Genomic DNA, 22,444 nt, shown 5'->3' on the forward strand with positions numbered 1-22,444 from the left:
AATAATAGCACGTTGAGTTCATTCTGATCCAATTTTAGAAGAAAAGAGCTAGGCGGAGGACATCGGTTCTTCGTCAATCTATTAATGCTAAAAATAATTACGTTTTTCACAGTGCAAACAAATTTAACTTCATCTACAGAATTTTCATTCTGAAAATTTCCATTTTTGCGTTTGATGCTCAATTTTCATTGTAAACACTGTATTGTGTGAATAGCCATTCCCATTTGTTATATGTTCAGCATTGGACTTTTAACTATTTATGTTGCATTCATATTTCACCATGACTAAAAGGTGAAAATTTTTTCTCGAGTTATTGGGCTGTTTTCAAAGAAATGCACATAGTTGTCTTCCAAACAAGGAACAAAATGCATAATTCTTGCTGCTTGCTCACTTTTTTCGCGGTCAGCACTCGTATTGCTACTTAATGTATTAGATGATATGGTGACTCTGTATGATCAGGTTAAAAGCACTGATCATACTTACCCGAATGCAAAGATGCCCTTAAAAATATGAAACTAATAAAAGGTACTTTTTTGTCATCTTGTATATGACAAAAGCACAGTGCAAAAGTAGATATGCATATGAGAAAAGTACAGTAAGAGCAAAGGTATCACACCTCATCTTTCTGTGACCAGTTTGTCAAAGAAGAAAGCGCTCAAATTGAAGTTCATATCAGCTCGAAGTGTTTTCTTGCTAATGACATCTTACATCTTTCTCCTAAAACTCGCTTCTGCGTTTCCTCAAATTGATTATCGTTCCCCACTTGAAGTCAAATCAACTTTTTGGTCGTTTCAACCCCATCAGACTCCACCTTTCGGTACTTAAAGTGAAAAGTGTATTTTTTAATCATTTCAGGTCCCGCACGGTGTGCTCGTAGGGTTGAATTGCTGACGGCGCGTTAATGACTGGGCCAAATCATGGCTGCGATAACCGAATATCTTACCTTCTCATAACTAGTATGCCTCCTATTCATCACATTAAAACTCACTGATCCTTCTTCGGGTGGTCCTCCTAGGAGGATAATATTATCCAGATTCCACTTGTGTGCACAAAGAGACTCAGACAAAGTGAGGCGGCAGCCACCGGCTAACATGGAATACTGATTCTAGGCATGCTCTTCACATACGAGGGTTGTCTGAAAAGTGTCCGACCTCAGAAAATTTCAGAAAAATTGTCTTGTTAGGTCGGAAACTTTTCAGACCACCCTCCTAGTAGCATATTAGTGATAGTCACATTCTCAAAATTTAAAACCCAAGCCATTAGGAATGACTCTTAAGAAATGAACTGAACAAAACTCATCTGTTTACATTCTTTTCTAAGATATTTGGTAGCTAAACTGTTTTGATTTAATTTGCAGCAATAATAGTAATGAATAAGGTACTCGAAGACTCCAAACCTATTTTTCTCGCGCCATACATGTACATTGTACAAAAAGTATACTTTGAGTGCAAGTTTGGAGTCAGACTCAAGCCCGTTTGCCATCTCAGGCCGAATTGGTAAAAATCATTCATAAGTGATACTTTCTTTTCGAGGGTTTCCATCTTTTTGAGTGATTTTGTCTTAAGTGTACGGTCTTCAAAGAGTTCATAATTTAATATTTTCCTTTCAAAATGTTTACAAAAACCTTTGAAGAGGGATCAATGTTTGCCTTTGATTACTTTATCCTGAGATAAATATAGTTTATTTTTATGATTCGAAGGTGGTCAGGCAAAGGGTAAAGGTCTTCATTAAGTTTTCTCTACGGAGACCACTGTTCTCTTAATTATTTTCTTTATCGCAAAATATCCTCAGGCTTTAATCCACTTAAGCCTCCATAGCAAAGTGGGAATGACCTTGGAAAACTTGGAAAGAATATCTTAGAAATTTTTGATGTGGTCTTATAAATTTAATCTCTTTAGAAAAGATCAACCCAGGCTAAAATAGTGTTTCGAAAATTGATGATTGAAGGATTGCATTTAATTTTATACTGCCCGTGTCATGTGATACGATTAGATGCTGAATTTATTGATTACATGTGACGTTACAAAAAACTGGCACAGTACTTAAATCATGGAGGCAAACATATGAAGCCTAAACTAAATGAATGAACCAATCCGATTGATAGGTTCATTCATTTGTAATGCACAATTATGAAGAAAATGTAAACATGTACAATTACCTTAAAATACAAGCACGAAATCCTTCAGTTCTATTGAAATTATTTTTTCAATTCTTGCTTATTGCATTTTTCCTTAGTTTTGTATGAATTATGTCCACGTTTCTTAAACATATCTTCTCTGAGACATATGTACGTTTTTTTTATTTCTTTTTGAATTTTACCATAAAATTTCTTCGTTTCTCATTTAGACCTCTCCATGTTTACCTCTTTTATATGTTTTCGTATTAAAGTTGAGTTCTAAAAATATGATAATTTTCAGATATTTTAAAATTGAGTTCTGAAAATAAACTGCAAGTCAGATATTTTTTTGAAGTACTGCTTTCAGCTTTTAAGTTTGGGATTACTCAGTGAATGCATCTCAATGTAACTAAATTACACCTACTCTACTGAAAGGCTTGTTAGTGGAAGGAAAGCCTACACATACAGTCAAGAAAACAAAGTGGAAAAACTTGAAATCAATCTCACGAGTGGAAGAAGAATGTGAATGGCCAGCACAAAATGCCTTTTTTTTAGTTATATATACAATCAATAATATTTTTGCCAAGTAATTAAATTGTTATGCATCGAATTTCATCGCAATAATTTAACAATTTGAGTGTCATTTATACCAAGCCAAAACGTAATAATACATTAGAATCAGTAGAAACTGAATCTATGCCGTTGCAGTAAATATTTAATGCACCGAACAGACGGTATATACAAGCTTAACTGCGCGCTCCTCCCAAAATTTTGGTCAAGAGTCTCTATGTGCGATTTTTTTGACAATATTATGAACATTTTTAAGGCTCTGTAAAACGAATATTGAACCATTGGTTTTCTCCGCTTTGTTATTTTTTCACTTTTTATCCCCTCAATACCTTTAAATTAATTCGGAAATTTTTGCCCACAGTATCTTTTTACTATCTTAAACGGTCATATAAACGACGCCTGAAAGTTTCACATTGATTCCCTCTGCACGCGAATACTAAAACTCAGAACATATTACGGAATAAGTAAGGCGTAACTGCGTAGAAAGTGTGTTGCAAACACTAAACTTTTGCAAAGGATAAGTTTCGGTAAACTTCCTTGAGCGTTAGAACTTAAACTCCTGTAAATGAAAGCGAAAATCGAGAGGCACTGAGGTAACCTTGCACCAAAGATTAAGTAAAATTGGCAATTCATGTAGACCAAACTCTTTAAAAGTGTGGCAGAGAAATTTTATAAGGCTGATGAATTTACCGCAAGAGAAACCACGATTTATTGTGGTAAGATTGTGGGATAGTTTGAGTGGTAAAATGATGGAGTGAGGTGAGTGGGATAATCAAGGAAAGGCAGGTGAAGACATGTATACTCCACGGCCATATTGTCCCTCGTATAAGTAAAAAAAAACAATATATTCGATGAAAACGCGGGGTAATAAGTTGTTCAGTAATTCAGAATTAGGCGTGCTGAGGTGTTTTGTGCCCACATTTGTTTTATTTCTTAAATAACAGTAACCTCCATCAGATAAAAATATTTTTACACTAATTCTTATTAGTTATTTTAATTTTATGATAACTAATTCTTATTGTAGTTATTTGATAATCTATGACGGCCCGCTTTCCTACATTTTCATGCTACATCGTTTGCGTTGACATACTAAGTAATAATTGGTATTTATGAAAACCCTCTTGGTAATTTACTGCAAATACAGAAAAGAGACGATGAATTTATCTTTTTTTTGAACGCGTCGTAAACTTTTTGCGTCCAACCTGCATTTTTTCCAGTCGATGAAATTCTTCCGTGAGCAAATACACGTAAAGTAATTAGGTGAAATTATTCCAATGGACTTGAATTTTGCACCCACCATCTGAAATACTTCTAAATAAAAGGCTTAATATATTTACACCTCAGAAGCAATTGTTGTTGTAATCAACAATCATTTATGTATTTTTATTCGGTTAAAAACTCAACGCATACTCTGAAATTGCTAAGGGGATTCACTTCATGGTAGGAAAAAATTCACAAGCAACACAAAGCAATTTTACAGGCCAAAAAAACATTTTCTACTACCATAGGAAATTGACAGCAGGAATTTGAGAAAAAATGAAGCAAATATAGTTTTTATGTGTGCAAGTAGTATTGGGTATAATGAATAATGCTCACCGGGGTGCAATGCCGGATTTCCCTTGCATTTATGCGTTTTTCAACTTCCAAATTTATCAACTGATACATTTTTCACTTGAATAGATTTTTGACCATGTAAACGTAAGAAGCAATATTTTTTTGTAAATTTGGGAAATTGTACAAGATATTATTGCAAAAACATCCCGTTGCAAAGAATATATTATATCATTCAGGAGCATTTCATTGAATAATTGGTTTAAATCACTTGCCTCATGGATGTACAGTCATAATAACTGCTATATTTTTAGTAAATTTAAAAAAGGTAAGGTAATACCGAAAGGTTTTTAAATAAATTTAAAAAAGGTAAGGTTAATCCGAAATACATCTCATATTTTGCGGCTTGTTTAGTTTTCATAATGTGCTAAATTTTCTCAAATATTTACTGACTTTTTTGGAAACTTTTTCTGGAAATACAATAATTTTGTGGCATTAAAGGGTATCAATATAAATTTATTTTTAACATCTGACCAACTTATTTTTTTGAGAGAGTGTCTTCCTCCGAAAATTAGCTTGAAATAAGGCCGCAATTTTAGCTTAAAACTGTAACGTGTACCATGTTTTGACGAAGCATATTTCGACAATAACAATACATGATAAAATCGCACCCAGAATTAATCAGTCAATCACCAATCGTACATCTAGCTTTGACTATTTGTCACGTAGCACGAGAAAAGTGAATTTCCGTTTGTAAATTTTCATCATGGGATATCGGGACACATTTTCGGGATCGGTTTGAAACCACGCCTATACGTGGCACAAAACGCTATCCACCAACCCCAGCAAACTTCATCAAGATAATGCACTTTCAGGTGTGCCCAAATGAAGTGTTTCCCATAAATAATGCACACATAGTCACTAGCACCTCGGCCCTCCATTAATTCCTGAACCTCGCTCACAGAGATAGAGAGAGAAAGATTAGATAACCTGCTGCCGATTAGATAATCTCTTTAACGCACCAATCGAACGCCTGTGATAATCTGAATTTTAATTAACTACCAAAAGCCCTGCGGCTCAAATGTTTGCATTAAAGATGTACATGGAAAAGGGTGTGCTTCCAGCATTGCAGGTTCCTACGATGCAACCGACGTTTAATGCATTTTTCGTTCAAACCCGTGGTGATGCATGATCGAGTGTTTACCCAATCAGCAAAGATAACTCTTTGATTAGAAAAGTTGACCTGGAAGAAATGGTTTTCATGACCACTCAACCGCATATTTTTACATTGTAGGGATATTAATCGCGCAGGATGAAGGCAAGACATAATATTTTTGGGGGCACCTGTCTTTAATTATAAAACGCCTGGTTAGTTTTGATATAAAAACGAAATTATTCATTGATGAAAATATTCTTTATTTTTGATCATAATTTTCTCTGACTAACAATTTGTAATCACTTAAAAAAGCGGGTCAAGAGAAATGTAAACACCATAATGTAGAGAGACGTTTACTAAATGGAATTCCGAAGTCATCTTAAATAACAGGGAAATTCTTTTACCTTTTGCCAAACTATTCGTTGAATTCACGGAAAATACCAATGAATCAATATTAGCGAAAGAATGTACACGAGTTTGTGGTGTGAAAACAATGAAATATCAGGAAAAACTAGAGCAAAATAATTTCCATTGACTTAATTATATTTCAAGTTTCATTATGCTTTTATTTTACTAACAAGCCTATAAATGCCTTACTTCCACTCGTCGTGTGGAACATGCCATCTTTCCATGGCATGTCCCACATTCCATCTCTGGTGCTCGCTGCATTGAACAGGATTAATTATAAGAAACGTTTCAGTGACAAAAATTCGGATGCGGATTCCACATACAATTAGGTAATATCTTGTAAAATTGTAAATTTTAAATCATTGATAAAACTGCAGGGACACCTCCACGAGTTGGTACTGTTACTCAGACTGAAGAGAGTGAAAACCAAATAATATAAATTAAATAGCTTTTAATATGAATTAGATTAACTTTATATAGAAGAAATTTCAATTTAAAATGTCCTAATACTTATTGAAAACACCTTTATTGAAGCAATTAGGAAAATTGTGACCACTGCCTAAATTGTTTCAGTATAACATACCACACATAACGTTATTATATCATTTTTTAATGATGATATGGTAGCTTATCTTTTAAGTGTTGGCCACTCGCTGTAGAATCTCGGGTGAAGTAACGAGACGATATCCAAACCAAGTTTACAACGCAAGGAGATGAAACTTTCTGGACGCCAAGATTTCAAGGGATATAACAAACAACCAATGGAACTTGTTCTCCGGCCCCTGGAATGCGTCAATGTTTCACGCCAAATAACATATCACGAGAGGAGGAGATAATGCTCGATGACCGAATCCGGAAAAGAAACAGCTATGCTCCCATGTTACAAGGTGCTTGCTGGGTAATTCACCTTGACCCGTATCGACGGTGACCAATGATACTATTCTCCGAGGCCTCCCAGGTGAATCGGGAAAACAATGTCGTATCTATCAGATGAAAACGCTCAACTTGGGGGTTCAAGAAGTGTAACACTAGGCTAAGCAGGAATGCTCGCCGAAAATGCATTCCTTTCGGGTTCAGTGAATTCTGGGAAGATTAGAAACTCCCACGACTAAAATAAGCGAAGTTGCAATTCCGTTGGCCATGCGAATTACTGCCGGGGTTTCAGCGCTGTTGGATATTTCGATGAAGACGATATGAGATCATGGAAGAACGGAACTGCAATAGTATGCATTCCAGAATGTGACAGTCATGGGGTATCTGAAGTCAGCATGTCAGTAGACCGATTTACCCCACTTAACCGTTTATTCTCTCCGCCAAGTTAAGCGAATTCACTCCGGAGGCCATATTGAGACGGGATGAGAAGGGTGTTTTCTCACTTAAGCACTTCATGCTACGGAGAAAAATCACGTCACTCTCTCAACGGAATGGAAAGTGTTAGTTTGATGAGTAACCTGCCATAGTGTTATATACACGGAAGAAAATTTTGAACCGTTTCCAATCAAACTTCCCTAAAGTTCCCTTTTGCTCACTAGCAAAGCATGCCGTAGAAGAAAAACGTGATAGATGCGAGCTGAGGAATGCAATAACTATGTTGTTATTTAAATGCAGATTGGATGGAATGGAAGTAACGGAATGCTACGGTTGTACAAATGGAAGATTTAGCATACGCTGAAAGGCAAAGACACAGAGTGCAGCCGCTGGCGATGATGCGAGCAATATTTGGTGAAAAATGGAATCTTGCTAAAGGAAACTCCGAAGATAGAAGACCCTGGGGCAGTGCGGGAGGAAATAAACCAAAAATGCCGCGACCATCCTGCTTCAGAATACCTGAGAATACAGTCAAATGCCCCACATCTGAGATTACCTTTGGTGGCCCCGAATTTCAACAAACGCAGATCCTAAAGGATGCATTTCATACCAACATAGGAGTCCATATGGGAAAGATAAGGTTTCCTAAAACTTTTCTCCGCAACGAGTGTTTTAGCTTTCTACGGTGGATAATGAAGGGCCTTTATCAAAACGAGTTGAGTTTTTTCATTGGTATAATGCATAACTAATTAACTCACTAGGCATACAATTTTAATTTTCATAATTTAAAGTTTGGCGTACCGCAGAAACCCATCATACATCGCATTTGGTTGCGGAATGAACTCGACTTATTAGTATATGGATAGGGATCTAAGGGCTAGGGTTGGGTCATGTGTCTATGACGAGGTGCAATTTAGGTGTGATTGGGACAATTAGTGAGAGAAAGCAACAATGAATGAGTAAGTGACGAACAAGTGAGTTCAAAAACAAAGGTGAGATCTACAGTAGCCCCCCCATGTCCCCCTACAGGCGACGCGTTCCTTGAATAGTGAGGTCTGTCCCACGAAAATTGAGCATCGGAGTCGCAGGATAGTATCACCAAGCGCTAATCAGTTTGGTGTATTTTTACATAGCAAAAAGGAAACTAATCAGGTCGTAAACAATTATTGTCACTAGTGGGAATATATATATATGGGATGGAATTCAATGAAACTTACAACAATTCTGCGATCTCCACGAAGTAGTTCTGCGAAGCTGTCCAACCAAACGCCAAAGGTCAACTCTGTGAGGCAAACACCCAGCCTCACACGCACACAGGCAGTCAAACACTTAAATTTACACAGAATACAGGCTGTGGTTCTGTAATATTGTGAATTCTCAAACGATGAAACAATGGTATCCTTCAACTTAAGGAATACGAATCCCAGTGTATCGGTTCACAATTCCATAACCACACTAGATAAATGTTTAATTTCTATCAGTTTTGGATCCAAAATTTAAAATGTATTAAAATTATATTGAAAAAGAGTATGAACTATTTAAAATCCTGAAACAGAACTCATTCAAATTTCAACAATAATAATAATTTCACTAACAAGAATTTGTAACGGCAATCAATGATTCTCTTTCTCCATTTTTAGCGAAAGTATTTATGACGCACTGTGAAACTATTTCCAAATAGAAAAATTTGTTTGTTTAGTTTTAGTTTGTAGACACCCTTCTAATTTTTTCTTATAATAAAAATTAGGATAGGAAATTTCTTGAGGAAATAAAAAAGTTTCTTCCCAACCATTATGTTCACTTTAGAAAGAAAACAAGTTGACTTTCCAATTGTATGTCCCCGATAACAAGAATTAATGATTAAATAGCATGCGACATTTATCCATAGGCACAAGCAACTACGTACACAATGATTGTTTGATGACCTCACAAAATTGCAGTTCTTTATTCACTTTTACACGGATTGTCAATATTCATTCAGACAAATAAATTTACGATAATAAATTATCTAACGGCATGCATCAAAGTAATGGTAAATGAATACGGTTTCAAATAACCTATCGAAAACAACACATTCCAGAAACATGCATTAAAAACTAAAACAATCCACTCCACCGCACATATTAAATACCATTAAGAAAAATATACCAAGTTACCGCTCCAGCCAATTCTAGCAAAGATATTTAAAGCCAACAAATTGAAAATCGGCTCCGGGAGCAATAATATTTCACAGATGTGGTTAACATAAGTAAAATTTCTCAGCAATACAGAAATCACGTATTTATCCAATTAAATACGATTCTGGTGAAGTAGTCTACATCGGTGAAACACGGAGAACCATAGGCCGGAAATGTTTCGCACCACGTGTGGAAATAAATTCAATTAGAGTGAATTACTACATCATTGAAGTCTCCAGGACGTAGTTTGCGACTAAAAACAACCGAGCTCCTTCAATCCTCCTAAAAAAGTGCGCATGGTATATAATGGAGTATTCAATGTCAAATAGAAAGGAAATGACAGCGGGTAATACAGCTTGTGAGCATTCGAAGGAATATGATTAAAGAGTTAAACGGCGATGTTTGAGGGCAAAGGTGAAATATTTATAAAATATGCCAATTAATAGGTGGAAGGCGTTTTGAGAAAGGAATGGGGGGTTAGGTTTGATTAGCTTAGGAGAAATGAGCATGGTAAGGAAAATGACGGGGCGAATATGTGACGAGATGGCAGGGATCTTAGCAAGAAACTCTTAGGAATGTTGGAGGAGAAAGTTCGAGTTCACATTTTCCTCACAAAGCACTGACGCTGGGAGACGGGGAGTGTAGCGGGAGGCAAATGATCACGCGGGGATGGGAGACGCTATTGTGCTCAGCATATAAGCTGTATCTACTCTTTCACCCGAATTTAATCAAGGTGGGTGTAACTTGAGCTTCTGTTGTATGTCTTTCGTTTGTTTTCCTTTCGGTCTATTTCATGTTTTTTATTGCTTTTCAAGGCTTCCTTGTCAAAATCTTTTAATATATGGTTATACTATTTAATAAAATATCTGGTTTCTAAATCGTAAAAAAAACTTAATTCCCTTTCATCGCTGTTAGCAATATATGCTACGTCTCTTTAGCTGGTCCTTGCAACTCTTTGGCATTTAGCAACTCTCTACTCTTTGCAAAATTTTCTAAAACTTAAGGAATTCTTCTTAAAGAGTTGATAAGACTATGCCATGTCCGTGAAAAATAGTTGCCAAATAGGTGAAAATTTCTGCTAATTAAAATAGACATATGACTTCCATTTCTAATTTTTCACTTATATCTATTAGACTTACTCTATTTTGAGAATCTAATTAACTTCTTCTCCTTACGTTTATTTAATTCTCAACCCATGCATTTCACACTTAACTATGTAATTCACCCATCTATGATTCGAGTCCCATAGCTGATCGGATAACTGAAACATGATCATCTACAAATTTCACTTTATCTCGTCATTCTTTTGTCGGTAAACTTTACATTATCTTTGCAGTTAGCGAACTTAAATCTTTGTTCATGTAGTGCTCATAATCATCTTTCTTTGTTGAACTGGGATTTATCCAATTTTAATAACTTAATCCGATGGTATACATTTATCATAAATGCTACGATTGAACCAACATAAAGTCTTCCGCGATCTTCTAAAACACAATGAAATTTTGAAGGGTTATCAGCTAACACACAGCTGTCGTTTGTAGCCATTCCCTTTTATACTTTTCATTATTCATAATCATATAAATCTGGACATAAGCCAACCCCATCGAAAAGATCTTTCTTTCTATAACTAAACAAGTGAGGTCTACTACTTTTGTCTTATTAATATTTGTTATTTATGCCAAACTTTTCTTTCAATCTCTTCAAATTACCTTTATCTACTCAGGTTAGATTTAACCTTCCCATTCAGTATTTTAATTTTGTCAAGGATATGATTCTTATCCGACTGACATTTGTTCCAACTTTCTATTAAGTGCAATCGTTTAACTTTGTGTCTGTAAATTCTTCACTCTTGCATTACCCCCTAAAACTCTCCTCTATCAACTATTATTTCTCTCAATTAACTCAGTTAAAGCTTCTACGTTCTATTTTCTTACCCATCTTCCTTTTTCAAATATTGAAAAAGTTAAAATACTTTTTTTGTAAGAACTAAGTATTCTTTAAATTCCTAGCCACTCCCGGTAAATTTTTCAAAACGACAAAACTTCCAAAAGCAGTCAAACTATCATTTCCTCTCGTTGACCAGAAGGAGTCCATAAGTTGGCTTTCCTTCGATCAATTATCAACATGTAATACTGAATAAGAAACCAGTCCGGTGGAATTTTTCATCCTCTATTATTAATAAATTTCCATTTAATTACTCTTTCTTTATCAGTCTTCTTTCAAGTATTTTGCATAGTGCTATTGCTACCTTATGTTCTCCTCAGTTCCTCGGTATTTATATTAATCTATGCCTATCAATCGAATAACCCCAACTATTCTTCCAACAGAATACTTTAAGTACACTTTCAAATCCATCTCTTCTTCAACTTGTCTTTCCTCAACGTCTTCGAACCATTCACTATCTTATTTTGACACATTCTGATTTGACTTTTTTTTGCTTCTTCTGAGTCAGCTCCTCAAGGTTACGTGTTTGCATATTTGTATTACGGAACGGGTAAAACTTCCAATTTGGCTTTTCGAAATTATTTAAAGCTATCGTCAATATCTCTTTGAAAAATAAATATTACGACTCGGAATTTTAAACCTACACACTGTTTTCACCTATTTTTTTCCACACGGGGAATGATATTTTTAATGGAAATCTTCTCTTTTAACTCATTTTGACAGAAGTGGTTCCAGTTTTCCAGTTTCGGGAAATACTGGTTTGATAAAATTCAGACGGACACAATAGTGTAACTGTCTAAAATGTATGCTCTTTCACTGATTTACATTAGAATACGTATATTCATGAATCATTTTTGGGCGGGTTAGCATTAGGTTTTTACGGTGTTATTCGAAAACTTTAGATGGTTTTCCTCTCCACACGGCTTTATATTCGCGTCTTTGAGTGGGAAAGTAGTCAGCTCGAAAGCCAGTGGGAATGGTTGGCAGCGGACGTGAATTCCATTAGTATTTCCGGAAATTTATTCAAATTATTTGCGTCGGCTAGTGATAATTTTGCTTTCAACAGAATATTTTATCAAATTATTAACTCAAAATTCCGTATATTAGGCATGAACGTGACATGGGCTTTGAACTAGATCATTAATCCAATAATGTTTGGGAAATTTTCAAGTAAAACTAAATCTTTACCTTTGGTGGAAATGGGATTTTGAAATACTGAATGTCCCCGCGCACATCTATGAGAAGATACAGAAATAGACTAAATTTTGTGAAAATGTTAAACGGTTGGTATAATACTGTAGTTGCACTTTTGCATATTTGACTGAATTCAATTTATGTTATTTTTTAGGCTTACTTCCAGATGACGTGTTTTTGTTGCGCGAGATATGGAATAAAATATTTTCGGGATACCGAGGGGAGACCAGAGGAAACGTATATAATAAATCAAGTAAAACCAGATTTTGATGGTTAATCAGACGGAGAAACTTAATATAGAAAATTATGGAATGCAACATGTGAAATATGATTTTACTTTCATTTTTAAATAAACTGATATATCCCTAATCAAACAGAAAAATTAAAAAAAAACATCATTAAATATAAGGCAACTACTAAGTTATTTTATTAATTTTATTTAAGCCTTAGAAAATTAAGTATAAAATCTCATACATCCAGCTATATCATTCACTTTTCCACTCAATAATTAAATTTGAAGGGTTTTAAGAGCCTAAGGGCTGAAACGAATATTGCAAAGACTAGGTATGAAAGAGATTGGCGAAATCCCTAGATCACAAAAGATATTATAAAAAAGCTGAGAATATGAAAGCTTGTCAAGAATAATCTTCCTTTGAGAGAATATTATAACGCTGACAGAGAAACCCATTCTTGGGAATCAAGCGAGTCATATTAAAATTTGTTTGCATCATAAGGAAATAAAGTCATATGAATTAATAATCCCTTAAAAATTATTTCTGAAAGCTAAAGCAGTTATTTACTTACAGAACTAGTAAACAATTCATGGAGCAAATACTTATAAGTGTAATGGCGTTTTTCCTTCAAACCGTTACAAATATGTCGCCAGATGACGACAATGCAGGCAATTTAATTCTCTTTCTGGAAATTTTTGCTCATAACATTTTCAAGAGATAAATAGCTTTATTTTTTTAACAAAACTTAGTTTAAAAATTAAAATCAGATTCATTCAAAACGAGAACGTACTTAAAACCCCAAGTTTTGATTTGAGACCAGAAAAGGGGAAGATCCAAATACCGCCAGTATTTTCTTAGAATAATGTACAATAGAACAGTAAAAATAAATAAACTATGCCATTATTCCATGAATTGTCACAAATTAGAGTAGTCAAGTTTGGATAAATCAATAAAAGTAATAAAAACTGGATTAAAACTGTGCTAATTTAACATATTAACGGTAAAACGAATATCATTTTCTTTGAAAATCATTTTTAAACTAATATTTGGTATTAAGTGAAAGGGAAAGAGAGGTGGAACAACATGTAAAAACCACAAGCAAAACATATCCATGAAAATTTGTCGAATAAAAGCGTTATGAATGATATTTCCGCTAAAATCAAATATTGAAACATTATCTACATTTTGGATCAATACACTTTTCGAAGACCCTCTACACTGATTGGTTGACAGTGTTTAATGACATCAACAGAAAGGTTTGTGCACAAACCAATAAACGAGAAATCAGGTTGTTTTTATTATTTTTCTAAGTAGAAGTTGAGGGTTTCTTTTTGCTATCTTGTAATTTTTATTGAAGAAAGTATTTAAATAAAATACAGAATGTTTTAATTTACCTAATTTTCAAATATTACTGTTGTCGAAAGTTTGTGGCATTAAAAATGGAATCCGATGGATCATTCTAGTTTCACCTTAGCAGTAAAGGATCTCAGAAAAAAACTTATAGTAAAGAAGACTATTTATCATACATAAATATATTTTACTAAATTAGTGTGGCGTGCAGAAACGGATTGATCATATTAAGAACGCTTATTATCGAACTCTTACAAGTACGTATATAAACACCGTCCCAAGTATCAGCAAGTCTGGGTCGTTTGTTGTCATCTTTATGGAGTGAGAGCTGTGCCACATGCACTGGTTTCACACGCCGATAACAAGGGCGTCCCTGCGATTGTTAATTTTTCAGTGACACTCCGAACCCTGATTAAGTACCGTACGGAGAGTATCACATGTGCAACACACCGTCAGAGCAATGATACATGAAAATATGGACGCCTTGGCCCTCTTCAGGGCGAGCTGGCGAACGACGGCACCTGGCTTATTTCCCTTAGCCCTTATTCCTAAACACGCTACCAAGAGCTTCAGCTCTCAGGCACTTTACAAAATTGCTACAGCTATGAATACTAGGTTAATGAAGAGTTAAAACCGTCTTATAATGTATTTAAACAATTTAAAAGATTATTGTTCCATTACGTATATAGGAAGTCCTCTATTTTTTTTAGAATATTGGTACAACTTTTTACAGTTATTGAAATAATACAGGGGCGTATTCTTTTAAAATATTTCATTTTAAATATAGATAGCTTAGGTTAGTTTTCACATGATGTCTTCAGGTTCCCTAAACTTTGAAAAATATTGGAGATTTGTCGGGGTACATATCCCCCTCGTAACCTTAGGGCGCCACAGAAGAAACGGGCCCCATTTACCCAGGTTTGTGAATTCCACACGCCGTATAAGGCTGGTGAAGTGAACTATACCTTTAACTCTTAAACCATCCTTCCATTTCTTCACTGTAATTTACGGTCAATAGAATTTTTACCAGGATATACGTATTTAAATCCTTAAACTTTCCTTTAAAATTTAAATGGAAAAGCGATACAATATAGTGATTGTGTTGTTGTCATTTTATTACAATTTAATAAGGCAGACTACACTGAGTATATGATTCTAAATGAAGAAATAAAGTAAAATATAATAAAAATCAGTGACCTAATATAACGCATAAATTAATTAAAATTAAACTATTTACCTTTCAATTCTAAAAACCTATACCCAATCAATTATTCTGCGGGAAATCAAGTGCCGAAGAAGAAAATAGTATAATATTTTAGGTAAAGTATAAAGTCCAACATTGAAAGCCAGGACAAATATCAACCAATCTTTTTCATTTATCTCAAGATAATCTCCCTCACATATCAGCCGCAGCCGATAAAAAAGTCCGACAAAAATTAAAAAAAATACTCGACAGGTGCTTGACGCAACTAAACTACATACATTTCCCGGAATATCTAAGATCTGATCAAAGCCAATTCTGATTTCCAATTAGAATTGCCACAATTGTTGAAATAATTAAATTTTGTCTTTTCTAGTATCTTTGACGTATTTTAAACAAAATGCCGACGCACATTGCTAATCAAGTTGTAGATTTTTAGAAGTTAATGTGTACAGTCCATTTTTATGGACCAAAATATATGTTCCGGCCAGCTCATGAACAGGAAGCCTGTGGTTGTAACCTCAGGCACAAATGAGGGGGCCATTTATCCGAACTCATCATTTAATGCGTTTACAGATTGCTTGTTTGGTGAGCAAAAATACGCGTGAAAACAATATGTCAAAGCAATTAAATATATATTTGAAAAAATAAATGCTCTTCACTTATTTTCATCTCCGCAACAGAGAAACTGTCATATTTTGTCGACTCTAATAATAATCTTAATTCATACATTTTCTAAAGTATTGCTCACTCTGAATCACATTCACACAATTACGTTGCGCAATCACGCTTGTCTCGCAGAATTTGTCATGAAATTACGAACACATCAAAATTTAGAGTACAGAATAGTGATTAAAAAAAATATTCAAAATGGAAAATAAAATACAATTTAAGATGAAGGCCGAAGATTTGAAGTGCCTTATTTTAATAGTAGCTAGCGGATTTTATCCTTAACCACTCAAAATAAATCATGAAAAGTTTTGCGGGTGGCAACTTAGCGTTGGAACGACTTCCTAACTTCTCAAACATGGGTGCAGTGAAGGAGCGTAACAAAATGTCGCCAAAACAAACAGTAAGCAAGACAACATCAACCCTAACACAAGAGTGAGAAGGAGGAGAGAAGCAGTATATTCTACTCACCGTAAAGGAGAAAGAAGGTACCGCGGAGGGGCGAATTCTTAGCCGACGAAGAGATGACCCACCTCCCTGGAACCCCTTCCCTTCTTCCCTGGCGATGTCCGCCTTGCCTCCCGGAGACCTCCGACCCCTTGCCCCACTGACACATTTCCGCCTCCCTCCAGAGAATCGCCATGCTGCACTGAACAAAAGGTGGTTGGACACCTTTCTCCTCCGCCAACCTCCTCCTCCGCGTTTCTTTTCCTCTAGACGGAGGTGGGAACACCGGAAAAGAGTTTAGGTCCCTACGTTTCCCCCTCTTCACACTCTTTCTTCACCGCAACCCTCGAAGAAATAGACTTCACACACGGCAACAAAGGAGAGACTTAAGACGACAGTCACAACAGCAAATAGTGAAAAAAAAACCTGAGAAAATGTTTTCCGTTCCTTTACACCTTTGTCCTTTATATGTCCCTGGCGGCTCTCCTTATGTGACGACGAGTACCCTCTTTCGCCTCTTTATCGCCAAGCGTTGACCCGTTATAAAAACGGACTATCCGAAAAAAAGAAAGTGCTCTCGAAAGAAATAAATGCCCCCTCCACAGACTCTTTGTCCCCACAGCATTCAATCCAAAGATCGGAAGGAAAAAAAATACACTATCCCTTGTGATTTCTGCTTAATGTTCGCCTTTCACCCTTATCGAAGACTAAATCGTCCGGGAACCTAAAAATACGTTCGATTTCACCACTTCCAGTTATCAGCTGTGTATTCTAACTGGTATTTTTTTCCGTGCAAATCGACCTTGCACTTTTTTAAGCCCTTCCCCTTTTCAGTGCAAGCAGCGCAGGACCGCTCGTCTTGAAGTCTTACCGTCTTGAGAGACCCGATGCCGATCTCTTTCGCCACTAATTATTTTTCCTTGATTCTCGACAGTCCTATGCAATGTCACTTTCAGGTTCACTTCAATACGTCACCGATTCACACGTCACGATTTAGTCCCGACCTATTCAATTAAAACCGTTCTGCCGGAGAAAAACTCCCAAGCAACTTTATCCGCCCTTAATGGTTTCGCTGTTTGTGTCACGTCAGAAATGAGTTTTTCTTCTCTATTGAATCGAATTCTTTATCGTCGTGTATTTATTATTCTTAAACTGCAGTTGGGTGTAGTTCGGTGACGTGTTTTGTCTTCACTGTGTCTTTCCTTCCCCTCTGTTTTTCACTCGCCCCTTGTAAACTTCTGCCTCTGAACTGTCGTTTTAGAGTGCCTTTTGCCACCTCTCTATTCCTCGATCACATCCTCATCTGCCCCCTCCTTGCACACCCGCTCACCCATGAGGCAATCCCCCCACACAACACACATCCCGTCCCTCGTGAGTCCTACGGCCCCGAGTCGCGGCTACGGCTGCTGATGAAAAAGGCCGCCGGCCGCCGGGCGGTCGTCCTACTTTGCCCCTCAGACTAACCTGCTTCCTTTCGATTGATAGGGAAAGAACGGGGATAACAATGCAGGCGGAGGGATGAAGACCAACGGCGTGGGGTTTTTTCTTATGCGTACTAATCGCTCCCTCCCTCACTCACAAGCACGCATCGGCGGTCACAGTGAGGCCAGTTGGAACGCGACGTTCCTTCTCTTGGACTGTTGACGGTGCCTCTCGAGCGAGCCGCCGATCGAAGAACTTGCGTATCTCCAATGATGTGATTATATGCAAGGACGATCAGCAACAGAGGAAGTCCGAGCGTCCTGCCCTTCTATCACAGTCACTGTTTAATCTGTTCCTTCTTTCACCACACTCGTATGAAGAGAACAAAACTTAATTTTGTCATCAATCTTTTTAAAGTCCACCCTCGCCCGGAAAAAAGGAAGCTTGTTCAAATATAAGCACAGTTTTGGGTTCCAAAACACTTTGGTTTCTCGTCTCGAAAAAAAAAGATTCAGAGAAAATATATGAGCGGTGTACTGGAATATTGGCTTACGGTTTCACTTCTGAATTTCCTCCGGAATCCTCGTTTTTTTCCAACTCCGTTGAAATAAGAAACGTGTACCCTGGAGCAAAAATGACAATTTTTAGGGGAGAAAATGAAATGGTTTTTGATCTAAACTTCTGGTGGTAATTTTCTCTACTTTTCAGTACTTCTTTCCTCCCAAAAACTTATCCTGAGGTAGGGTACCACACCCCCCTCTTTGGTCCGAAGTTTGATCAAATGTTCTCCCCGAGGGGGCTGGAGTAGAGAACGAAGAAAAGTATACGCAGGGCAAAAGTGGCGCAGAGGGTAAATTTCTCACCCGGCCTCGGAAATAAAACTCTCGCCTCGCGGTGAGTGGCGACTCGGCGGGAAGGTAGCCGACCGAAGTGCGAGCTGGGGTGCAGAGCGCTCGGATGTATATTTATACGACCGCACGGGCGAAATGCGACTGCCGCTTAAACCCTTCGTACCCTCTCGTGGCCTCCCCTCCTTTCCTTCCTGACCCCCCACCTTCCCCCCCACCAAACGCCCCCGCCCCCTATCCCTCCCGCGGAGACAAGCGACCAAAGCCATGCGCAGAAGAGCGGCCACGCCTCCTGGCGAGTGGGACCCAAATTAGCCGGCATGCGCCATCCCCTTTAAGGAAAAGAAAGAGAAAGAAGAAAAAGTTAAAAGACAAAATGAAATGAGTTTCATTTTGCGGTTTGGGTGGAGAATGGAATTTTTTTAAATTTGAGATGAAAGTGTGAACTCAACACACACACACAAACATACACAGATACTCCTGCATATTCACAATATTATTGTTTCTATATGAAAAAACGTCGCAAAACCTCCTCCAATAATGCCCTTGTATTTCAAATGGTCCTATTGCCAATGTTGTAGTCTGATACTTATTGAAAAAAGTAATATGATCAAATGAAATTGTAGTAAGTCTTAAATTAAGAGTTTTGTACTGTTTTTACCAACAAATGGATAAACTTATTCCTCTCATCCATCATATGGTTGATATAAACATGTCTAAATTCATTTTAAAGGAATATCTATGTATATATATATATATATATATATATATATATATATATATATTATTTTTAACCATTCATTAAATTTCATGTTTCAATTTAAGGCCCAACTCAATTCACTCTTCAATTTCTACACTGCAATCTGGGATAATTTTTTGCTGATTAATTTTTTCAGGGGTTCGGCTGTTACCTGGAGGGAATATACATATATTACGCATAAAACAACAACATTTTGTGCTTAAAATGTTTTTTTCATACTTAACAGAAGATTTACCGAAATATTATGTGCCGGAATAATTTTCCACGATAAACTGTTTGCAGGGACTCGCAAGGAAAATTATTCTATACTCATAGGATTGAGCAAAAAATAAATCAATACGGTTCCTATGACTAAAATCAATCGGTTAACATTGGTTTCTTTTTTTTATATCTCACTTTTTCAAATAAAAAAAATATCGTAGCGAAAATTACAGTTTTTTTCCCTTCTGCCCTTACCATAAAAATTCAACGATCGCTCGTCGTTATCTATCACAACAACTCCAATTAGACATCATTAGATAATACAATAGACAAGGGATATTTCCTAATTCATTGGAGCAACAGTCAATTAGAATAGTAAGAGTAAGTGAATGCAAACACAATACAGCATTCTGATTTGAACTGAATTGAAATTAATTACAGGTAAGCATTTAGTACTACCATAATTATCAGAAGGAGAAAAGAATTTGATGCTTTTGAAACTTTCTTGTTTGAAATGTTTACAAGCATACCAAAAATTAAATCCTGCTAATTTAAAAACATACATACATTTCAATATAAGTGATCACGAAAATGTATCCCTTACTGCAAAAACAAGCTATATCTGAAATATAGCAAAGATATTGGGAACATATAATTTTTTTCCGGCTCAACAAATCATTGGCTGCACATTCGGAAAATATGACATCGAAAAAATATATGTATCGGTGAAATTATAAATGCACGAATAATGTATATGAAAAATAAAAAATGAAAAATGGAAAATACTCATTTTTTCAGACTCTAGGCTTGGAATGAATTCTATCACTGCAAAATTATTCATATCGATAAATTTCGGTTAAAGGGTTCTTACAATTATCAAAACACCTATTTCCAATTTATCAGTCGAATTTGAAAGTCTATTTCAAGCAATACACATTAACAGACAAAACATGTTGTAACAAGAGGAAAGTTGATTAATAAAAAAGAAAAAGTATGTCTTTATATTTTTATGGTTTTTTATATTTAGCAACCTTAACTATGCATTACGTAACTCGTTTCCATTTCAATAAACTTAATTTTAGATACGTTTCCGCTTTTAAAAATTCCAATGCCATTCAAATAGGAGCACAAATATCAATATTGATTTAATGCTCCGGGAACAAATTATAACGATGAAGGCAGCTTTGCTGTTCTTTCAAAATGTATTTTCCATAACCTAATTTAACATTTCAAAAACTAATATTTGGACAGTTAAAATTTAAATATGTTAAACGACACTGCGCGGATTAATATAGTAGTTATTCATGTATTGCAAAATTCAAGGCATAGGTGGATACACACAGAAGATATGTGCATAGAGAAGAATGGGTAAACTCTTTTTGAGAACGTTTCGGTGGCGCAATCAATTTCTCAAGTGAGAGCGAGATACTCAATGTTAACATAACGCGGTGTTGCTACTCAAATATTGGAAAATGAACAGTGAGTGTCCCTAGGCGCATGTAGGCTATTAGGTAATTTTTCTCTGTAAATTTACATATCTGATAGTAAATGAGTGAGTTTCTAAACAGTTTAAAATATTGAATTAAATTTTAAATGTAGGTTTTCGGGTCAGCGGGGCTACATGAGAATTCGCGGATGGGTTTAAGTTAGCGATGCAAATTCCAAAATGTTTTTAAACGCCTAAGCACCACCACATATATGCACGAATTCTCGAATACCAAAGTAAACAGTGTTGGCAAATTTGAGGACTGATTCATGCATGGAAAGGAACAATTTTCTGAACAGCAAGTTATATCATACGATGTCCTTAAAAACCATCAAAGAAATACGGTACTAGCTAGCACAAATATTTGAACACAAAACTGGCTAACTCCCAGCAAAACCTACTCGTCAATTTCTGGCATTCCACATACACCAAATTCTTTGCTCCGAAATCCACTTTCCACAAGAGATTGCTGAAGAAACTCCTATCTTGCAAAATAACATTGACAATCTAAAGCCCGCGCTCCACAAAGCCGATACCCGAGGTCCCCAGTTTCAAAAATATTCTCCTCTCTCCCTCCCAGGAAGTATACTTCGTACCCAAAAGTTTCAAAACCCAATGATCTCACCCTTTTTAACAACTATTTTTGGGAAAATTTTAATTGAGTATTGAAATTAAATTCAGCAGAAGAGGAATCCTTTTAAAAATCATATTTCTGAGAGTAAAAATTCGTCTTCAATCATCATCCAATATTTCGGTAGTCTTCAAATGTCCTACCAACCCAAGAGAACTCGGTCCACATTCTCAAATCCTTAAACTATCTAATATGCCCTTTACGCGACTCCCTCCGTTCCCTGTCAGCTTGCGACGCCCCCGTCTCAAAAATCTCCCATTATCTGCTCCGCTCCCCCTCCCTAATTTCCCACACCCTCATACCAAATACGAAATCAAAAAAATTCTACATTCCAACTTACAACCCCTAAACCTCCTCCAAAATTGAAAAATGAACAACATCCATTTCCCAGCGCATAAATAATCATCGGTTTTCCACCAAATCCACTCCCCTGTCCACTCTTTATATTCCCGTGCATTCCACATTCCATAAGCTTTCGTCTTCTTTTAATATAGTAGACGCTTATCTTCCTTTCGATTCTAAAAGTCATCTTTGAATGAACCACCATTGTTCCGTTGAGAACTCATGAATACACTTACATTTGGGCACTCAAGGTATTCGAACTTAACTCCTTGGCTAAATATTTTCCACTATAAAATGTCCACCGCCCCCCTCTACCTTCCTTTATCTCCTTCGCCCCCTCTTAATCTCCTTTCCGCACTCTTCACTTCTCTTTAATTTTCTTCCACTGGCTTATGTGAGTATTCACGGCCGAAAGAATAACAACCAGAAT

The 22,444-nt window shown here is 36.2% G+C and overlaps 1 protein-coding gene across 1 annotated transcript in view; it reads right to left on the minus strand.

Annotated features, from left to right (window-relative positions):
* LOC139698900 (uncharacterized) overlaps positions 1–18,703 on the minus strand; it is a 1,088,866-nt gene extending 1,070,163 nt beyond the window's left edge. Inside the window, exon 1 of the mRNA XM_071597851.1 lies at positions 16,349–18,703. Coding sequence (XP_071453952.1) covers positions 16,349–16,520 — 172 coding nt within the window. The 5' untranslated portion in view covers positions 16,521–18,703. The remainder of the gene's footprint in view (positions 1–16,348) is intronic.
* Between the last annotated feature and the right edge of the window lie 3,741 nt (positions 18,704–22,444).

The sequence above is a fragment of the Hetaerina americana genome, unplaced genomic scaffold (assembly GCF_022747635.1).
Source record: "Hetaerina americana unplaced genomic scaffold, ioHetAmer1.1.p SCAF_9, whole genome shotgun sequence".
Lineage (NCBI taxonomy): Eukaryota > Metazoa > Arthropoda > Insecta > Odonata > Calopterygidae > Hetaerina > Hetaerina americana.